General features: G+C 37.7%; 1 protein-coding gene across 1 annotated transcript in view; it reads left to right on the top strand.

The window, feature by feature from the left end:
* xrn2 (5'-3' exoribonuclease 2) overlaps positions 1-21,091 on the top strand; it is an 89,290-nt gene that overhangs the window by 14,865 nt on the left and 53,334 nt on the right. The window contains exons 7-15 of the mRNA XM_072581422.1: positions 5,303-5,375; positions 5,469-5,519; positions 5,683-5,840; positions 7,761-7,838; positions 7,916-8,049; positions 9,662-9,719; positions 9,804-9,911; positions 10,502-10,546; positions 14,901-15,047. Coding sequence (XP_072437523.1) covers positions 5,303-5,375; positions 5,469-5,519; positions 5,683-5,840; positions 7,761-7,838; positions 7,916-8,049; positions 9,662-9,719; positions 9,804-9,911; positions 10,502-10,546; positions 14,901-15,047 — 852 coding nt within the window. The remainder of the gene's footprint in view (positions 1-5,302; positions 5,376-5,468; positions 5,520-5,682; positions 5,841-7,760; positions 7,839-7,915; positions 8,050-9,661; positions 9,720-9,803; positions 9,912-10,501; positions 10,547-14,900; positions 15,048-21,091) is intronic.

A 21,091-nucleotide genomic window follows, 5' to 3' on the forward strand; every position in this document is an offset into this window, starting at 1 on the left:
GGATATGTTATAGCACCTGCCCTTTTCTCCACTGTCATTGCCACCATTGTTTTTGTCGAGAACAGGCTTCCTAATGGTGTGGACCTTTTTTCAACTGGTTGAAATCCATGAAGAAAATGACACCAACCTCACTGTGGAACTTGAGCACTCGTGGCTGGCCATGTCATTTCTTGCACTTGTGGAAGACGGTCATCAAGACCCACAAACACCTTTGCAGAAGCATACCAAAGAATTGGTCTCCACCTCAACCTCAAGAAAATTTGAACCCATTATCGCCTAATTTCCAGACCATCCCTCCATTAAGATCAATCAATGAATCCTCCTACACTTGGGACATTTCCCTTCCCTGGGGTGCCACCTCTCATCTAAGACTGACCTCGATGTGGAGATCCAAACCCCACAGCTAATCTGTGAGTGATGCCTTCAGGTGCTAAATGATGTGACATTAAGATCCTTGTGTATAAGGCAGTAGTCCTGCTAACTCTTCCATATGGCTCTGAAACTTGGACCATGTATAGGCACCACCTCAAGACCCTTGAGAAGTATGATCAATACTATTTGAGATAGATTCTCTGTCATCTGGGAGGACAGACATTGAGGTTGTGATCACCTGCAACTAACTCTACTGGGGCGGCTACATGCATGGGATGCCTGAGTTCTGACTGCCAAAGCAAATTATCTTCGTCTAGCTAAAGGGCGGCTTTTGAATGAGAGGAGGATAAAGGAAACTTTTCAAAGACTACTTAAAGGCATCTCTCCAGAAATGCAACATCGAGGTCCAATATGGGAGACGTTCCTTAAAAGAAACCAATTTGGAAGGACTGCTGTATGAAGAGAGACAATTCTTCGAGAACACTTGTTGGTAAGAGGAAGTATGGAAAAGGAACCAGGGAAAGGAATGCCAGCGATCTCAAGGTCAAGGAGTAGTTACACCTCCTGGAAACACCTGCCAACTCTGATGAGAGATTAGGCTCTAGGATTGAACTCGTCAGCCTCACAAGGGCTGTTTTAAAAGTGGAGGTCGATACCCCTATGATAATCAAAACCAAAACACCCAGAGAGGAGCACCTCACCTTGCAAACTTATAGTGTGACAAAGGGTATAACCTATTGCTCATTCCCCAATCAGTTATAAATGAAATGAAATGAAATGGAATCCTTTCACCCACTCTATAATTAACAAGTAACAGTTTATTTATGTAACTTCAACAGTGAACAAAATAACAAAACAACTAACAAACTGGAAAATTCCTCTCTAACTACCTTTCCATATAAAACAAGATTCTATTGGTATGCTGTTTCAGTAACACAGCTCCCACTTATATAAATCCAGATAGTAAGAACAATAAAAATTAGTCTCTCAAAGTTCACACAGACTGTGTTTTCCAGAATGCTCTGTGATTCTGCTGTTGGGGATGTTTTCTCTGTAATTCTTCTGATCTGAATGCCTCCCTCTATCGAATTCTTCTATCCGAAATACCTTCTCAATCATTTTCTGGTGTCAAGAATATTCACTAACTGTGCCATGTACCATTATAGATGGTGCTTTTTAGAGAGTGTGGAGATTTCTTGTGAGAGCTCGGTGTTTCTTTCTTAGATGGTGGGTTTGCTGTCCCTTCAGATAACAGTTGGCTCTCCGCTCTCTAACATTTGCCTCTCTGTTATATAACCTCTATGACAATTTGAATTCTTATAATATGATTGGTTTCAGGTTGTCAGCGCCATCAAATTTGAACTTCATTGGTTCTTAGTCTCCAAGTGCCTTTTTAAATTAATTGGCTGAATTTACGCTGCTTGGGCCTGCAAACTGAATGACATTTTGTTACATTGTTTCAATTTGGAGCACCTGCAGCTCCTTAACCACTTACTTTCATTTTTAAATTTCTAAGCAGAAAGAACACCAGCTTTTAAAGGGGCGTCACAATACTTCCCCCATTTTACTATTTTACCATTTTTTTTACACGCCAACTTTGTGACAAGGGGCCACAGAACTCATGAACAGCAACACAGAATTTCTTCGGTGGACAATTCATACTCATTAGTGAGTTATGGATGATGAGAGCATGAATTGCCAAAGACAGGTACAGAAAATAATTAGGGAAGCTATTTATGTGAACGGAATTGGATGCAAAAGTTGGGGGGCATAGGCTATTCAACTAATCAAGCCTGATTAGCTTGTCCAGTCTAGATCATGGCTGATCATCTCAATATCATATTCTCACATTATCTCCAGACCCCTTAATATTATAGTCACCTGTTGTCAATTCCTACCTTGAATCTGCATTCTGAGCTTTAACAGCCTCCTAGGGTAGAACATTCCAAAGATCCTCCACTCAGTGAAAAATTCCTCCTCATCACAGTTTTAAGTAGGTCGATTCTAGTCCTGAGATTATGTTTCCAGGTTTGACAGTTATCAGCTGGAGGAAGCATCCTAACTAGATTTAAAAACCTGTTGTGGCCTGTTTTAAAAAGAAATCCTTGAGATTACTCTCATTTTTCAAAGCATTAGAGAGTAGAGGCTCAGTTTCTTCAAACTCTCCTCTTAAAATAATTCCACCATCCCAGGGATTAATCTGGTGAACCTCCATTGCACTCCCTCTGTGGCAAGTCTGACCCTCCTTAAGTAAGAAGACTAGCACTCCGCACAGTAATCCAGATGAGATCCGACCAAAGTTCTATACAATTGTAGCAATACATGTTGATTTCCTTGCTCAAATTCCCTGTACTTCAGCTCTAAAGAGCATTGATGAGATCACACCTAGAATACTTGCACAGATGTGGTCTCTTTATTTAAGGAAGGATGTCAATGCATTGGAAGCAATCCAGAATTCTTAACTAGCCCAGTAACTGGAATGGGCAGGCTGAGTTAGGAAAGGATGGACAGACAAAGCTTGTGTCCACTGAAGTTTAGAAGAGTAAGAAACAAGTTAATTGAAAGGTGTAAGATCCTGGGGGGCCATGACACGATGAATGTGGAGTGGATGTTTCCTCTTGAGAGATTCTAGAACTGGGATCATTGTTTAAAACTAAATGGTAAAAATAAACTGTGCTGTACATTTTAGGTATCTGATTTGGAGAGAACTTGAGAGTGTTATTCTGGAAAGTGTAGCATGAGGTTGTATTGCTTTCACTGGGTAGGGGTGGTGGTGGTGCACCTTGTGTCCCAAACTGATTGGGAAGTCAGAGTCATATAGCACGGCAACAGACTCTTCAGTCTAACTCGACCATGCTGACCAGGTATCCCAAATTTCACTAGTCCCATTTGCCTGCATTTGGTCAGTGTCTCTGTTGACCTTTCCATTTCATGTAACTGTCCAAATGTCTTTTAAACATTGTAATTGTACCCATCTCTACCACTTCTTCTGGTAGGTGGTGATGATAAGATCCAGAGGAGAATGGGGGGTGGTCTAAACTTTAGCCCTAGGTACCTAAACGCACAACCAGTCACAATGGAATGGTGAGGGGATGAGCAAAGAGTTGGAAGAGTACAGAAATCGGGAGGCTCCTAGACTGTGGGAGGTTGCAGGTAGGGCAGGAAGCCAAGAAGGGAACTTCAAGCAAAGGTGATTTTCTTATAGAAAAGAGGAATATGTAATTCAACTAATGTAGCAATGAGAGTTGGATTTGAATTCCATTACTCCCCACCGAATGCATTTTCACGTACTGTGCTTATGCAGAGTACAAATGTGAGTTGGAGAGCAAGGTTAGGAACTGACTATTTATCTCAAAATTAACTGCCATGAGCACTGAACTGCTTAACCCAAGATATTGTTTCAGCTCAATAGAAGCCACGTTTTTGACCCAGCACCTAATTAGATTTTAGGAAGCTGCAATTGTAGAGTAAGAACCTAAGTTATGAAAAGCTGTGGAGTGCAGGGAACTTCTGTCAACACTGGAGCAGACTCTTCCTGCATTCAGCAAGTTAGCAATCTTCCAAGTTCCTAAGAACTTTGGAAAACTAACCGCTTAAAGCAAACTATTTGGCTCCTGAAAGTTTATTTAAGTAGACTATAAAATTCTAGAAGCATTGCAAGATTAATGATAGCCATTTTACTTTCAAAACTTGGTTTGATAAATGACCAAGTCAAGGGACTAAAAAGGGTTATTTTTAAAAATCATAAAATTGCAGATAATTGATGCATAAATTGGAGAAATACTTTTGGTGTCGTAATTTAACGTAATTCCCTGGGTGACAGGAACATTGATCACAGATCAAATTTCTGATCCCAACCAAGCAACAAGTGGTTACAAAAGGATGCAGCAGCAGAAAAGGTACTCCCTAATTTCTTTACCAATTACTTGTCTTCTATGATCCCAATTATTGACCTTTCTGGTATTAGGAATAGTCCCCTCCGAATCACCTACATAGCTGCCTCAGTCTTAATTAAATCTTCGTTCAGCCTTCTCTATTCCAAGGAAAAAAACTGCAGTATTTTCAATCTTTTTTTTATTTAAAATTCTTTATCCCTGGGAATGTCTTTGTCAATCTCCTTTGGACTCTGTCAAATGAAATCGCATCTTTCCTGTTATGCAGTGAGCATAAAGCTAGAGGTCTATACATTCTAGCATAACTTCATACTCTTATACTTTGTGTCTGTAAATAAATTAAGGTATTGTATATGACTCCTTAATACCTTTGTCTACATGAATGGTTATCTTCAATGGTCTGAGTGCATGCGCTCAACAACCTTCATTTTACACTTCTCAAGATGCCCATCCTTTCATTTATTCCATTCTGTGTTGCCCTCCCCAACTGCGTCACTTTCCCTCATTTAATTCTCTAGATAGTTTTCATTTTCCACTTATATGCACCCTCGTCCAGCCCGCTTTTATTTAGCTACAGTCTGCATTTTTCTTCTTGTCAGTTTGCATATTATCACCATATTAAATATGTCCAAATTAGGAAAAGGAGCACCTCAAAACTGCTTGCCATTTAATAAGATCATGATTGACCTGATTACACCGTATTCCTCCTTACCCTTGAAAACAAATCCTGTTTTGTTAATAAGAAGCTATTTACCCCTGCTTTTTAAAACATTTTTCAGCTTCTGCCTCTAGTACCTTTCCAGGAACAGAGTTCCAAAGACTCATGACACTCTGGTGAAAAAAATTCTCTTTTGTCTTTAGTGCTGTTAGATCTTTGACTTGGGCCCATTCAGGCAAGATAGGGAATTATAGGTAAAGAATTTGCATTTATTAAGTGGAGAACACTCTTTGAAGTGGTGATATTTATAATGCTGTCAATATGGAAATTAGTTTCGATCACAATAACATAATAAATTTGCTTCTTAAAAATTCACTAGGTTATTTTGTCAGATGCAAGTGTTCCTGGTGAGGGTGAACACAAGATCATGGATTACATAAGAAGGCAACGAGGTATGTGTACTATATTTGATCGGAAGATGGATTGGGGTGCTGAGGGGTCAATTGACAGTAATCTTTTTTAAAATGTTTATTTTTACTTTGCAGCTCAGCCAAACCACGATCCAAATACCCATCATTGTTTATGTGGAGCTGACGGTGAGAATTTATCTTTATACTGTGAGCCATGTAGCTCTTGGGGAAATTAGCTTTCAGTATCTTGTAACTTGTTAAAGAATGCTTTTGTTTCAGAATCTTGACTGCAATTATGTGGCATATAAATGCCTACTCTTCTGCTATTAAACCTATTTCTTTTCAACAGCTGATCTTATTATGTTGGGATTGGCAACTCATGAACCAAACTTCACTATAATCAGGGAAGAGTTCAAGCCCAACCAGCCGAAGCCATGTGCTCTTTGTAATCAACTTGGCCATGAAATCAAAGAATGCCAGGGTTTGCCGAAGGAAAAGCAAGGAGAGGTACGGTAATAAAAGCCTGTAAAATGTTGCTGTTAACTACTTTCATCAATATTAATATCACTGCTGAAAATAAAATGAGATTTCTTTTTTTTCTGGTCAAATGGGGAGGGATTTGACTTGTATTACTTGGCAATATGAGGGTGAAAACACCTGACTCTTTATCCCGTAGATATTGAAGCATTGCTTGAGAAACAAAACCATTTAAACAGTGTTTTAATTCATAGTGCAAATCGATTAGCAGCAGTGTCTCCATTGATTTCAGCCATAGATTTCCAACATTTAACTTGACACTCATTTTTATGGCACTTCATGCTCAGCTCACGGATGTGGGCATCAAATAAAAGTTTATCTTTAACTTGGCAAGAGCAAAAATATGTGTTTTGTTTACTCTGCATGGTTTAACTCCTTAACTTTCCTACACCTCTTCCCAAAAAGCCCACTTTACAACAGAGAAACACTTGACGAGCAAAGGTTTTTCAGCTTAGAGTTATTAAACCTGAATTCCTGCCGCCTATTGGTCAGCAGCAACCCATATTTTGAAGCACATCACTTCAACCTTCTTCATTGCAACATTGCCAGATTTAAACACTCAAATTGCTAATGCTTTCTCACCATCATTTCACACTCCTCACATTTTTGTTTACTCTTCTCCTGCAGCAAATGCTGACTCAACACTGATTTTTTTGTAAGTTGAATGCTAGTAAAATTTGCTTTGAGCACACTGCACATCACTATTATTTATTCCCTTAAGAATGGTTCATTACTGTCTTTTAAGAGTGGCATTTAAGGAAAAGTAATGCTAGATTCAGATTTTATATTTGCTGCTACTGTACTAATGGGAATGCGACAGCTCTGTTATAGCCTGCAAGGCTAAGCTTTTTGTGCTACACAATGCAGCTTTCCAAATAGGTTCATACTGTTAGAGTAACAATACCCTGTTACCATTACTCCAAAAATAGCGATTCTTTGGTAGATTGCTTACCATGTTTACTTTGTGTGTCATTCAGTGCAAAGATGCAAAGCAACCAAATAGCTATTTGGTAATTCCGAACCGGAGGATTACTGAAAAAAAGTGCATTTTGTCAAAGCTTTTTGACTTGCACACATCTACAATTTGCAAGAATACCAAATCAAACAAAACCACTGTTTATGCTAGTCAGAGAGATATGTGCTAATTCATGGGCAAGTGAACTCTGCCATGGCAACACTGTACTAATTAGGTTAAACATTCCATCCATTTATTACTGTAATTTCATGTTGTATAAACTTTGTTTTCCCCCTGAGTTGGTCATCGTGCAAATTGTCCTGATGAATCCATTATGAAAACCTTTGACAAAATGTGTCAGCAATAAATAATGACATTGAAGTGCCCTCAAATAAACTTGGTATGCTTACTGTGTTCATAAGGAAAGATTAGGATAGATGTCCAAAAGCTTGTTCAAAGTGGTAGGCTTTAAGAAAAGTTTTAAATGAGTTCAAGATGTTAAGAAAGGTGTTCCAGAGCTTGGGTGCTGAGCAGCTGAAAACAATATCAAGTCATGGAGATCAGAAAAATCGTGGTGTGGTAAAATGTACAGGCAGTTCACCAGGTTACGAATGGGTTCCGAGTTTTGACTCCATATGTAAGTTTGATGCAATGCAGGACAATATAAAGTAACTGCTTGTAAGTACATAAAATGTTTGTCAGATCTTTAAAATTAAATCCCAGTAAAGGATCACATTCATAAGCATGGGTGCTTATAGCCAAATGTTCATATATTGGGGAGCCCTGTACTTTGCTGCTACCCACTGGAGATATTCTGTTGGGTATAAATGTAATAACCGTAAGTGTATTTTTTTTTACAAAAAAGTTGTTGGTGTTAAGATTGGCGAGTTTTTCACAGTCAAAATTATGATGTTTTTCTTCCTTTCTTCCTTTAGTTTGATCAATTAGGAAGTAATCCTCCAATTGGCTCAGAAGCGGAATTCATATTTATTCGACTAACTGTATTGCGTGAGGTGGGTTGATCTCAAAATATTTACTGTTAAAATGTTTGTTTGGCATGAACAAAACATTTTTTTTATATTTTAACCAGTACTTGGAAAGAGAATTAACTATGGCAAGCCTCCCCTTCAAGTTCGATTTTGAGAGGAGCGTTGATGACTGGGTTTTTATGTGTTTTTTTGTGGGAAATGATTTCCTCCCTCATCTACCATCGCTGGAAATTAGGTATGCTAATTAACTATTATTTCAATGTTGTTTGACATTTTTCTGTACACTTTGGAATACTTGAAGATATATTGTTTAGATCATCAATACCTTTCTGGAAATCTCAGCTTTTCACTTCTTCACTGTTGAGTTTCATTGTTTATTTTTTAAGAAAATAAATATAGCTACCTTGATTTTTTTCCAGTTTAAAATGCTTTTGTTCAGTAAATTCTAATAACTTCTAGAAAGTTAACCTAAAAGAGTTGCAGAGCAGATTGGTGAAGCTGAATTTATTTGATACCTTCATGAAAAGCAGTTGAAATTGTTATTCTAAGGTGAAAACAAGGTCAATGTTGGCTTATTTCCTGCCAGCTGTAGAGTGGGCATCTTTGTGCTGGAAACTAGACGGTTTCAAGCAACAGAGACTCAGGCTTGCAGTGCAATCATGCTATCTTCTGATAACTGGGTTTTAGTTGACTTCAGTGCATTCTCACAATTATGCTTTAATTTAATTGCTCTGCATTTTCAAGATTCTAAGCTGCAAACCTTGTTCAGAAATGTTAATAAGTAATGCTTGCACACTTCCAAAATAGCATATTACTGGACTTAAAGTGCATTTATCTGAATACTACATATAGATTATGTCAGTTCTGAGGAAGGTTCACCAGACTTGAAACGTTAACTTTGATTTCTCCTCTCAGATGCTGCCAGACCTGCTGAGCTTTGCAAGCAACTTCTGTTTTTGTTTGTGATTTACAGCATCTGCAGTTCTTTTGGTTTTTACCATTTATAAGTTTTGCTCAGACTTGAGACATGGAGAAAAAATTTCAGTCCCTGATGTGTGAACTGTGAATGGTAGAAGCTCTGAAGCCCAGGGATTTGAGTGGGTTTCATTATTGGTTCATTGGGCAGCTGATCCCATTAAAGATAAGAAGCAGTATTAATAGGTAGGATACTGAAGGTGCTTTTGCTTCTCCTGGCCCAAAAGAATTGCTCTAAAACACAGTAATTTTTTAAGCATGTCAGCTCTCCCTTGCATTTTGTTTTTGGTTTTCAAGAGCTTGTTGTTAAACTTGTAAGGCTCTTAGTAATGTCATGAACTAAATAACAGAATCCTTTCTGTTCGTGACATGTAATCCTCCCCCCTCATGATGTAGCGATGTAAAAGGATTGCAGCAGCATACCTACTGGGTTTGGAATATGTTCACTGAATATTTTTAAGTCTGCCCCAGTCAGTTATTAAAGAGTGGGAATTGTACAGGGCAGTGCAGAACTTAGCACAAAAGAGAGTTTTTTCAATCAGCATGAAGTAATGGGATTAAATTTAAGGTGTTTCAAATTTACCTTTGTGAAAGTCGTTGCTTGTGAATATTGGATAAATCATGGCAAGTGTTTTTTAAAAAAATAGTTATGCAACTAGACTTTTGAGTGGGATGGATATTTGTTATACTGTATTTCCACGCACTACGTGCAGTTCAGTGTTTTGAGGGCTGCATTGTTTTATAAAATGTGTGACTTGTGTATTGCAACCACTCATAAAATACAGTAGTTCCATATGAACAGAACTGATGACAAAAAGTTTGACCGTGTCATTTCATTCTTGAAGCTGACTTGTATGCTGTGTTTTTCTCAGGGAGGGTGCAATTGATCGTCTGGTTGGCATTTACAAGAACGTAGTACACAAGACAGGGGTAAGTGACGTGAATCGCCTTGCCAACCTGTACATTTAACTCCAAAAAAAATCTAATAAACTACAATGCTTTTGTTTTCTTTAGGGTTATCTTACAGAGAATGGTTTTGTCAACTTAGAACGAGTGCAGATGATTATGGCTGCAGTTGGAGAAGCTGAAGATAACATCTTTAAGAAGAGAAGAGATGATGATGTAAGCTCTCTCTGGTTTTGCAACCTGCAGGCATATGTTCAAGAAATGATACTTAACACTGTGTTTGTAGTTAAAGATGAAGTTACTTATTATTAATTACTCCAGGTAAGTTATTCAGGTATTGTCATTTTGTCATAAAATTTGACAAGTAAATATCCATTTTTCATTCAAAACTAAAAGCACACTTAAAACTTGTTGAAGGCTGTATGAAACAGCAAAGTTGTATAATGGGGGAGGGGGGTGGTTAACATTGTTTTTACAGTACAAGTTTGCAATCAGCCTAGTTTCACGTTGCTGAAGTTGTGGAGTGTAAAAGGTTGTCAAGACTGAACTAACTCCCAAGTTTAGTTGAGACTGCTATCTCAAGGGAGTCTTGCTCCTCTTTGCTCTCCACCTGGATTCTGGCCTGTATTTGTGTTTCAGCTACATTGTGGTGTCAAACTAGAGGAAATGTTCCACAGTTTATTGCTATAGACAGAGTGTGAATGAGCCCCTATGGGATAGTACTCCATGAAGCTACAGTAAATAGCTGCTTTTAATTGATCTTTTAAACATGCAAGTAAGACAATTGGCATCTACTTCTTTCGCAGGTGTCATTTAGAAAAAGGCAAAAGGAAAAAAACAAAAGGATGAAAGTAAGTCATTCCCTAATTCTGTTATAGAGATTAATCTTAACAGTTGTAGGAATTTCCAATATTTTATTCATTTTAATGTGAGGACAAACTTTCATTCAAATCTATCTAACTGCGGGTGAATTAATTTTTTTTGCTTATCTGAGCAAACATCCATCAACTTGTTTGACTTCTGTGCCATTCAATTGAATTGATAGAATTTCTTTCAGCAGATGTTTCATTTCAGATGAGGGAAACTGAGAGTGACACTTAATGTTACTCTACCTGCACTTGCTAATGTCAAGCCATTGTCCATTTCTGTCTTTTTGTAAGTTTGATCCAGACCAATGTAATTTTTTATTGAATGTCTGTGTCTTAATTGGTCTGGAAAAGAAAATGCACAGATTAGAAGGTATAGATCCACATATGTGATATGGATTTGTTATTTGCTCTGTTTCTGCTTTTACTTTTGATGCTTGATTTGTTTCAGTTTTCTTAAAGATAATGTACAGTTCAAAAGAAATGTTGGGACTTATATAAAAATGGAAGTGTAATGATTTCTGAGGTGGAATTTGGAAGTGAAGTTGCAGTTGACTGGCTTAGAGGCCCCAAGTTTCTATTGTTTCATAAATTGAAAGTATTTCATAAATACTTTCCCATAAAAAAAATAAGCTAAGCATCAATTAACCTCGGAAATGGCCTCCTCCCCCAGTATTATTATTCATTTTAATCTCAAAGTCATGGGAAAACAACAATTGGCTCATTCACTGGCTATTTTTTTCAGAAGAGGAAGGGAAATAAAAGGTAGGAGCCAGTCAGCAGGTGAGCTGGCACTTCCAGGTAGGCTGAGGATCGCTAACCAAACTTTATAATGTGCTTGTTTCAAACTGAAATTTTTTGTATCATGATAATATGAAAGGCAAAGTTAACGTATTAGAAAATATCAGATCATTTGCTTTGTTAAAAGCTAAATTGAGTTTGCATAAATACACTTTTAAAATTTGTATTAAGTTTTACTGAAGTAATGTTGTATATAGATTTGCTGTGTTAATCTATAATGTCTAGAAACTTCCCATAAATGTTCATTTCATTTTATTTGGGTTACAGTTGAAATGGAGGCTGTGGGACAAAATTTGCCTCCTAAAGATTTATTATTGTGTGTTGGTTTGGTCTGTCTACTACAAACAATAAGTGGGTGTAGACCATGCCATCCCTCTCGAGCCTTGTGCCCCACTCAACTCGATTGTAACTGATTGTCTTCAATATCACTTTTCGATATGCTTCCCATATCCTTGAATTCCCTTTAAAGACCAATTAAATTTTAAGTTTCAGTTTGCTGAACAGGAGAGAATTCAATCGTGTGGGTGCCCAACTAAAGATTCTTGACTTCTGTGTGGAATAGTTAATTTCAGTCTAAATCCTAAAATGATTGTCTCGTTAATCCAAGATTTTGCTACCATGGTTTACCTTTCCAAGCCAACAGAAATAATGTCTCAGTGCATGTTAATCCTCTTTGGAACCATAAATGATTCACTGAGTTAACCCCCCATTATACTAACATTTATTATCTTGTGGCTCATGCATTTAACCTGTTTATATTGCCTTTGTCGGCTCTGTCATTCTCATTGTTTGCATTCCAATCTAGGTTTGTATTGTCAGAAAATCTGCATAGATTATACTCGTTCTCTTTGCAAATTGCTGTTGCCCCAGCATTAATTCTTTTAGAATCCACTGTTTGTCACCAGGTTGAAAATGCACTATTCGTCCTTGCTCTTAACTCCCTTTTCTGTTAACTCTTCTGCCTTCCATGCTAATTATTATCTCCACTCAGGAGCTATTATCCTGGTTACTCATGTTTTGTGTGACACCTTTTGAAATACCTACCTTTTGGAAGTCTCAGTTTACTGACTCCCCTTTATTCCTCTCTTTATTGGTTAAAGACTATTTTTCTTTTTGATTATACTATTTCTTTTAGTGTATTATTAAGCATTCCTTAATAATATCCTCCTGATGGTTCAAGTCAGGCTAAATGTCCAGGAGTTCCTGTTTTCCCTGTTCTCTGACTGCACCCCTCTCCTCACCCCATCCCACCACCACCACCAAATGATGATATTATATAGGCTAATTTACAGTCTGTTGAGGCCACTATAAAATCCAGGCAGTCATGGAAAATCTTTTTCATGCATCTACTATTTACTTTAGACCCATAGTATGTGTGACATTAAATCATGTAGAGTTGTTGGTTTTTAACTGCTTAAATCTTTCAAAACTTTTCTCATGCTTATTACTCTCTCAATTCTCATATCTGCCTGATATGCAGTTTGTATACTCAGCTGTGAAAATAATAAGCAGATTTGTTCAACTCCTCACCCATTTTCATGATTCCTGTGATAATCTCTCCCACCTCTGCCCCCTAAAAGACCAATGTTCCTTTCCTTTCTCACATACATTGTGCTAAAAGATACATTTTGGAAGTTGCCTTTTAAAATAGGGGCAGATGGATGCGGTTCATTTGTGTGAAGGTTTTGTTTTAAACTGGTAAGAAAGTATTTTGGATCAGTAATCTACATGTATCAATAGAAAGTATGTCACTGCATTCAACTGGCTGGGCAAAGCCTTTTGCTGTTTACAGATGGAATGCTTTTATTACAGCATCTACAACAGACCAGAATGCTATTAGTTTATCTTTGTCTTCAGAACAGAACTTTCAGGATCTCTGTTCAGGAGAACCAATGTTACATTTCAAAAAGGAGAAAGATTTCTTCTAGCAAGAGAATCAAATGTTAGTTTAGAAGAACGATTTGCCTGAGCTAAACTGTTGTGAGTTTGTGCAACTTCCAAGTTGGGAGCTGAAAATGTGTTGCTGGAGAAGCGCAGCAGGTCAGGCAGCATCCAAGGAATTCCTGAAGAAGGGCTCATGCCTGAAATGTCGATTCTCCTCCTTGGATGCTGCCTGACCTGCTGTGCTTTTCCAGCAACACATTTTCAGCTCTGATCTCCAGCATCTGCAGTCCTCACTTTCTCCTTCCAAGTTGGGAGATCTTGTATAGTGGTATCTTGTATAGTCAGTAAACTCAGTCTTTGAGTTGTTAGAATTGAGAAAGTTTAGGCCATCAGAACTATGAGAGGTTCATGACATTGGATTCGGAAAAGAATCATAAAATTGTCTCTATAGTTCAAGCAAAAGAAGCTGGGAGTGGTTAGTTTTTACTCACTGTAAATGTTGAATGGGAGTGACATTTCTCTGAAAGGAAGTATCTGTAAAATGATGATTTTGGAGAACGCGTTGAAACTTTGTAACACCTTTCAAACTGTCTTAAAATATATATCTTTATCATGCAAAAGAAATTGCTACGTTCCTTTTGATTTTTAAAAAAATAACTTTGGCCATCTTTGCTGTTTGTCGTGGTTGTCGTTATGCTTGCCGAGCTGGAAAGTTGATTTACAGACGTTTCGTCCCCTGTCTAGGTGTACTGTGTCTGTATTGTACAGCAGCGCTTCACAGAAGGCTCCAAAGCACTGAAGATGTCATCTAGGCAGGGACGAAACATCTCCAAATCAACTTCTCAGCTCAGTGAACATACCCACAACTGGCACCCAAGCTACAAATCTTTACACAACCTTGAACATTTGCTGTTTGTTAAAGTATCCCAGTGCTGCAATTCTTTGTGACATTTTAAGCCTATTTTAAACATGTAATTCGATGTTTAATTTCCCTTGTAAGCCATAATTTGGATATATCACACTGGATTTGTTTTTTAATGGCATGTATTTTTGTTAAGCATTTCAAATTGTTTCTTTAAGTATACCAACTGTTTGTTTACTGCCATATCTTCTAGTTTACTTGTCCAGTTAATGTTGGCCAGTTCTCCTGTTTATATCAAGATAATTGGTTTTGTTTAAGTTTAGGGGTCTGCTTTTGGAATTGGAACATGTTGCTTTCAAACTGAAGATGAAATTGAATTATACTATGATCATCTTTTTCCAGAGATTCTTTTGCTATGGGATTTATAATTAGACTTGCCTCATTGCGGAACACTAAATCTAAAATCACTTAATTCCTAGTTGGTTTCTCAATGCAATCTAGGAAACTACTGTGGAGTTTTACTTGTCCATTTGATTTGTCCAGTCTCTATGAAAATCACTTCCCACAGGAATACCCATAACAACTGTGCCTGATTGGATTTTCTTTTCAAATGAAACTTACATTTTCCATCTTTTTTTTGGTTTGTTATGCAAATAGTGTTTCTTTTTCCCTTCTGTTATTTCCTATTGAAGTATTTTGAAACTCTACTTGACTGGTTGTTCATTGCATTAATTAGCCTCTTTTCACTTTTTAACTATTTTAAATATGTCTTTTTTTTTATTCTTTCATCAGACAGAAGCAGCATCTTTTGTTCCTGGTGGGCAACTTGCCCCACAACCTTTGGGCCAACGGAGTGGTGGAAGTAAACCACAACCCCTCCAGAATGCAAGGCAAACTGCTTATGAAATGAGAGTACAAGGTAGAGATCAACAAAATAAGGTGAGACAGTGGTAGACTTTAGGTGCCAAAGACATGTTTATGACCAGATATGTTTCTTTATTAACAAATGATGTTAAAAGTGTTAAATCAAAAGATGACTTCTATAATCATGTTCTAAGATGTTGCAGTTCTTGTATAGTTTACAATGCTGCTTCAAGTTTAAATGTAATATGGTGGAAATGTTTTTGTTTTTGTTTTTGTTCCCAAAAATCAAATGTGTGCTATATTTTATACGAGAATGTACCTCATCAACAGCATTTAGATTTTAGACATAAAGTTCCTTTACAAATTTCTGGAAGCATCCTTTTGAACAACCATTGAATAGGCTATAATTGTTTGCTGATCTCAAATTTTAAGAGTGTCTGCAGTTTAAAAAAAGAAATGTTGAACATTGCCGTTAATCCAGCATTCTCTTTGAAGGCCACTTCCTCCAGCTGCACTTTATCGCTGTACATTCATTTCATTCCATATCTTATGTAACGAAAAGCTTTACAGGGTTGTTTGAAGGAAATCTGAATGGCAAGGTTATTCTAATCTTGGGGAGAGTGATCTGAGCAGAGAAGGAATCCTTGACTCCTCATATTTTCATTTAATAATTTTGTTAGTTTAAAGTGCTAGCTGTACAGTAGCAAATTTCCTTTCATGTTTAAGTATGAGAAGTTCTGATTATTTCCCCTTTAATTAGACCACATCTTAGAAATTTTCTTGGGGTTTTTCTGCATACAAAATTTGAGGAAGACTGTTTTCATTGGTTGCGAGCCAACAGTGGCAATTGAGACCTATCTGATTGGTCGGTTCTGCTATACTGGTTACTGTTGAAGGTGTTGCCACTCCTGGGGGCAATTAGATCTATTCTTATCCTTTTCTCATTGATGCTGTCTTTTTGCTCAGTCTCAAAAATGTCGATGACACCCCTGATATAGTGTCTTTTGGAATCATGTTCTGTAGCATGCTGTTCCCATTAGTAATTGTTGATTTAGCACACTTCTTCAGGGGGTCCTTAAAACGTTTGCACGAAGTCCCACTGTTCCATTTGCCAGTGGTTCAGCACTTTGTACAACCCAAACGTGGGCAGTATATTTGACCCACCCAGTGCAGAAGGATGTCTTTGATACTGGTGTTAGCTATTTCTAAGACTTCAATGTTTGTGAATCAGTCCTAACAGTAGATCTTGAGGATGTAGCAGAGGCATCGGTGATGGAAGCACTTGAGTTGGCGTAGATGATACCACAGAACCAATGACTCTGCAATATATAGCATGATGATGAGGGCTGTGACTTTGTAAAGAGTTTGTTCTGTATGCTGGAACTGCACGTATTTATCAAGTCTTTTGGCTGCATTGTTTGCTTTTGAAGGTTGATTGTCTGCTTTCTTGATGATGGCATTAAACAAGGTAATTCATCAAAATGGAAGATTGCTCATCGTGTCCAGCTCAAATTCCCTCAGTGTCAATGCTTGGTGGTTATGTTCCTTTTGTGATGCAGGCTGAAACAAAACTTAGTTTCTTCAATTTGATAACTGATTTTAGTCTAAGAGTTATGATATCTCAGGCAAAAAATGTGAAGTTTTACATGGTGAGTCTGATGATGTGCACTCCTGACCCACAATCATCAGTTATAGAAGTTCACGGATTCGGTTTCCTTTTTGTGTCTTTGTATGAGTTTGAAGATTTGAAAATAACTTTCTTATTTAAGTAGGTCAGATGCTTTGGCGGCTGTTAATTTATATGTCGATGTTCTATAGTTCAGTATTCAAAATAATTTTGTGATTTGCAAATGTGTAAACTTTGACGTTGCATTTTACATCTGTTCATATATCAGTTAAGATTATTTTGTGCATAAATTATTTTTGTGTAGCTAACCACAGTTATTACTCTAGTTTGTTCGTGGCAGTAAATATGCTTGTGTTATTTTATACAAAACCTGACTCCGTTTATATAGTAGCCTTGTTGATACACAGTTATACATGCTGGTACCAACCATTTATGAATCCAGATTTGAGCATCTTGCATTTGAAGCTTAATATGGAGTTGAGCATAGACTTCAGAACTGACAAAAAGTACACTGTGGAGTCCTTCAGTTTCTGAATAAAACCTCAGTGATCATTTAATGTCAAATCTGGATTTTCTTCTGTTTCCTGATGTTTAAAGATTATTTCTGGGAGAAAAAATACATTTTTCTCCTAAAGGGGAATTGCTTGCTTTGAGCTAATATATCACAAGATTACTTGATTGGATTGATTTTGGAAAAAGTAAAATGCTGTAGATGAAGAGCTTTGCAGTTGAAGAATTTAAAAGGCTAGACAGAAGGGTAATTCTTCAAGTATTCCTTTCTTCTCACCTATTTTTTCATTCAATGCATGTCGAGGTTAAATATTCTGTTAGTGGAAATTTGACAAGTGGCAGTGTTGAAATTGGCTGTGAATGTAAAGAACTTAGGGTTTGCTATATTGTCTTTTCACTGTGTAAAGCTAATGAAATTACTAAAAACGTCAGAATTAGTTGTGACAACTGCCTCTGGCATGATAATTTTGATGTCTTGAATGTATTTTGGCTTAGCTGAAGTGGATCGTCAGCTGTTGCACAGTATGGTATGTTTACTGGTGCTGAAGGTTTGACAACATACCAGAATAGCCTAGAGACGAATTGGCCTCAGCCTCGATAAATTCCTGTCAGATGGGAGGCGTAGTTGATCAGAGTAAAATTAGCAGTTTTCAAATTCGGAAATAGTTGTTCACGTAGCTATGAGAAATTGATATTTCCTAGAAAAGCAGGGGAAAGATTATAAAAAGTGGTCTAATAGTCTTGAAATGAAAATAGATAAACTTTGAAATTCCCTCCCTATACCACTCTCCTGCTGTATTTCATTTTTGTTCTTTAAGATAGTCCATAGAACATTTTTGCCATCACGTTTTTGCTATAATATCAACTTATGTGACACTCTCTTGGGTAGTATTGTCTAACAGAGACACCCAGGAGTTCAGGTACATAGTGATTAAGAAGGTGTTTAGCATGCTTGCCTTCTCTGCTCAAGTCATCGAGTTTTGGAGTTGGGATTCAAGTTGAGGTTGTACAAGATGTTGACGAGGCCACTTTTGATGTACAGTTCTTGTCGCCCTGCTATAGGAAGGATATTATTAAATTGGAGAAGGTTCAAAGAAGATCTACCAAGATGTTGCCGTAACTGGAGGGTTTGAGTTATAAGGAGAGGCTGGATAGGCTGGGACTTTTTTCACTGGAGCATAGGAGGTTGAGAGGTGACCTTAGAGAGGTTTATGAAATCATGAGGGGCATAGATAAGGTGAATAGCAAATGTCTTTTCCCAGTGGTGGATTATTTCAAGATTAGGGGTATTTTTAAGGTGAGTGAAAAATATTTAAAAGGGACCTGAGGGGCAACTTTTTCATATGGCAGGCAGGTCATATATGGAATGAATTGCCAGAGGAAGTGGTAGATGTAATAATACTTACAAGTTACAATATTTAAAAGACATTTGGATAAGTAAATGAATAGGAGAGGTTTAGAGTGATACAGACCAAACACAGGCAAATGGAACTAGTTTAGTTTGGAAAACTTGGCTGGCATGGACCGAAGGGCCTGTTTCCATGCTGTTCGACTTAATGACTCCATGTCTCTTGGAATGTCCTTGGAATGTTGTATTACTTGAGAGGCATTATATAAATACAAAGTGTTACAGTCTGTATATATTTGAATGTATGGAGAAAATAACAGTCAGTGGTAAAACGATAATGAAAAATTGAGTTCTGGTCTATAAAGCAGCAAAATAATTGAGAATGCATAGAAGTTAGAATGAAAGAAATTTTGAAATTATTGAGTGCCAACCTATTGAGTAATATTTTCCAGCTTACAAAAGACTGGTTAAAGAATATTATAGCCGTGTTAGCTTGTCATTTTTAATGAGGAAAAACTCTTGAAAGTCACTGAAGAGAGATGAATAATGTATGAATTTTAGTTGGAATTTTTCTGGAAACAGTCGTTAGTAGATGAGTAGATGCTTTCTATCGGAAAGCACTTTGTATGGTTCCTCAAAAGACCGATAACTCAGCACGGTTGATTTATTTTTCATTTCACTCCTTGCATTTTAAAATATTGACTCTTTAGCCTTGCGGGAAATGTGTTGCATTTGCACGTAATACAAACAAGTTTGAGATTGCCATGCACCCCAAGATTGGATAGTTTGAGGTTGACAAAGAAAATATCATAATAATTATTGTATTAATTTTTAGATCAGTCTGAAACTTGTAATATGTTTTCCAGCCCATTTCATGATTGTTCCTCCAGTCTGGACCATTTTTGTTCCTGTATTTGCAAATATCCATATAAATTGAAACATTTAAATAATAATTTTTTGATCATGCATAAATAAATAGATGTAAACGTCAGTAAAATAGCAGAGATGAATATGGTGTGGTGCATTATAATAGATCAAGCAAACATGATGGGCTTTGTCTTTTTCTATTTCTCACCATGGTAATTGTATTGCTTACCTTGCTGAAATAGGCTTATAATGCTGCCTGGGTAGTTAGTTGCGTAATTGGAGACTGGCCTTGATTGTAGTCTTGCAGATTTGACGTTTTGATTAATTGGTTTATTGTCATGTGTACCGAAGTACAATGAAAAGCTTTGTTTACAAGTAATTTACGCAGATGATAGGAAGCAAAGAAGTACAGGTCAAAAAGACTTTGACAGAAGCATACAGGTTGCATGACACAGGGCGTGCGCAAGGCTAGATTGACATTAGCAAGGTCAGTATTATTTGAGGCTAGGGAGTCCGGTCATCAGTCTAATAATGGCCGGGAAGAGATTGTTCCTGAACCTGCTAGTGCGTATATTCTTCCTGATGGAAGATGTTATAGGAGAGCATTACCAGGATGCATTGGGTTTTCAGATGTTGTTGACAGCCTTTCCGCAGCATATAAATGGAGTCTATGAATGGAAGGTTGGCTTCTGTGAAGGTCTGTGCTGTGGTTTCTTATGGTCCTGGGTAAAACATTTTCCATACCAGATTGTTTTCCAACTGGACAGGTATGCTTTCAGTGGTGCACCTATAGAAGTTAGTGAGGGTCCTTATGCACATGCCAAATTTCCTGACTCATCGAAGGAAGAAGCAAGGAGGTAAAAACAATGACTGCAGATGCTGGAAACCAGACTCTGGATTAGTGGTGCTGGAAGAGCACAGCAGTTCAGGCAGCATCCAAGTAGCTACTTGGATGCTGCCTGAACTGCTGTGCTCTTCCAGCACCACTAATCCAGAGTAAGGGAGAAGCAGCATTGTTGTGCCTTCATGACTGTCACATCTCTGTGCAAGATCCAGGCCAGGTTGTTGGTCATCATCACTCCGAGGACATTGATTTTTTCCACCCTCTCAACTGCAGTTCCATTGATGTAGATGGTAGCATGTTCATTCCTCTCTTTGCAGTTCTGGTGTACTGCAGTGTATTGTGGCCCTTTTGAATAGTGTCTTGATGCAACTTCTTTTGTGTGTGTTGGGGTGGTTGCTTTCGAAGTTCAGGACTTGGTCTCTGTGTGTGTGGCTTTCCTGTATACCTTTGTGGTGAATTCTCTGTTCGGTGTTCTCTGTACCATCACGTCTAGGAATGGGAGTTGATTGTCCTTTTCTTCCTCTCCCGTGAATCGGATTCCTGTGAGTGTGGCGTTGATGATCCAGTGTGTGTTCTCTATTTCTGTATTTTTAATATTACAAAGGTGTCATCCACATATCTGACCCAGAGTTTGGGTTGAATTTGCGATAAAACTGTTTGTTCTAATCTTTGCATTACCGCTTCTGCTATGAGTCCAGAGATGGGTGAGCCCATGGGTGTTCTGTTGATTTGTTCGTATAGCTGGTTGTTGAATGTGAAGTGTGTTGTGAGGCACAGGTCCAGTAGTTTGAGTATGCCATCTTTGTTGATAGGTTCAACGTCCTGTTGTCTGTTCTGTATGTCCAGCAGGTTGGCTATTGTTTCTCTGGCTAGGGGTTTGTCAATAGAGGTGAATAGAGGTGCAAAAAGAGGAAGAAGAACAC

This window comes from Chiloscyllium punctatum, chromosome 11 (genome assembly GCF_047496795.1).
Source record: "Chiloscyllium punctatum isolate Juve2018m chromosome 11, sChiPun1.3, whole genome shotgun sequence".
Lineage (NCBI taxonomy): Eukaryota > Metazoa > Chordata > Chondrichthyes > Orectolobiformes > Hemiscylliidae > Chiloscyllium > Chiloscyllium punctatum.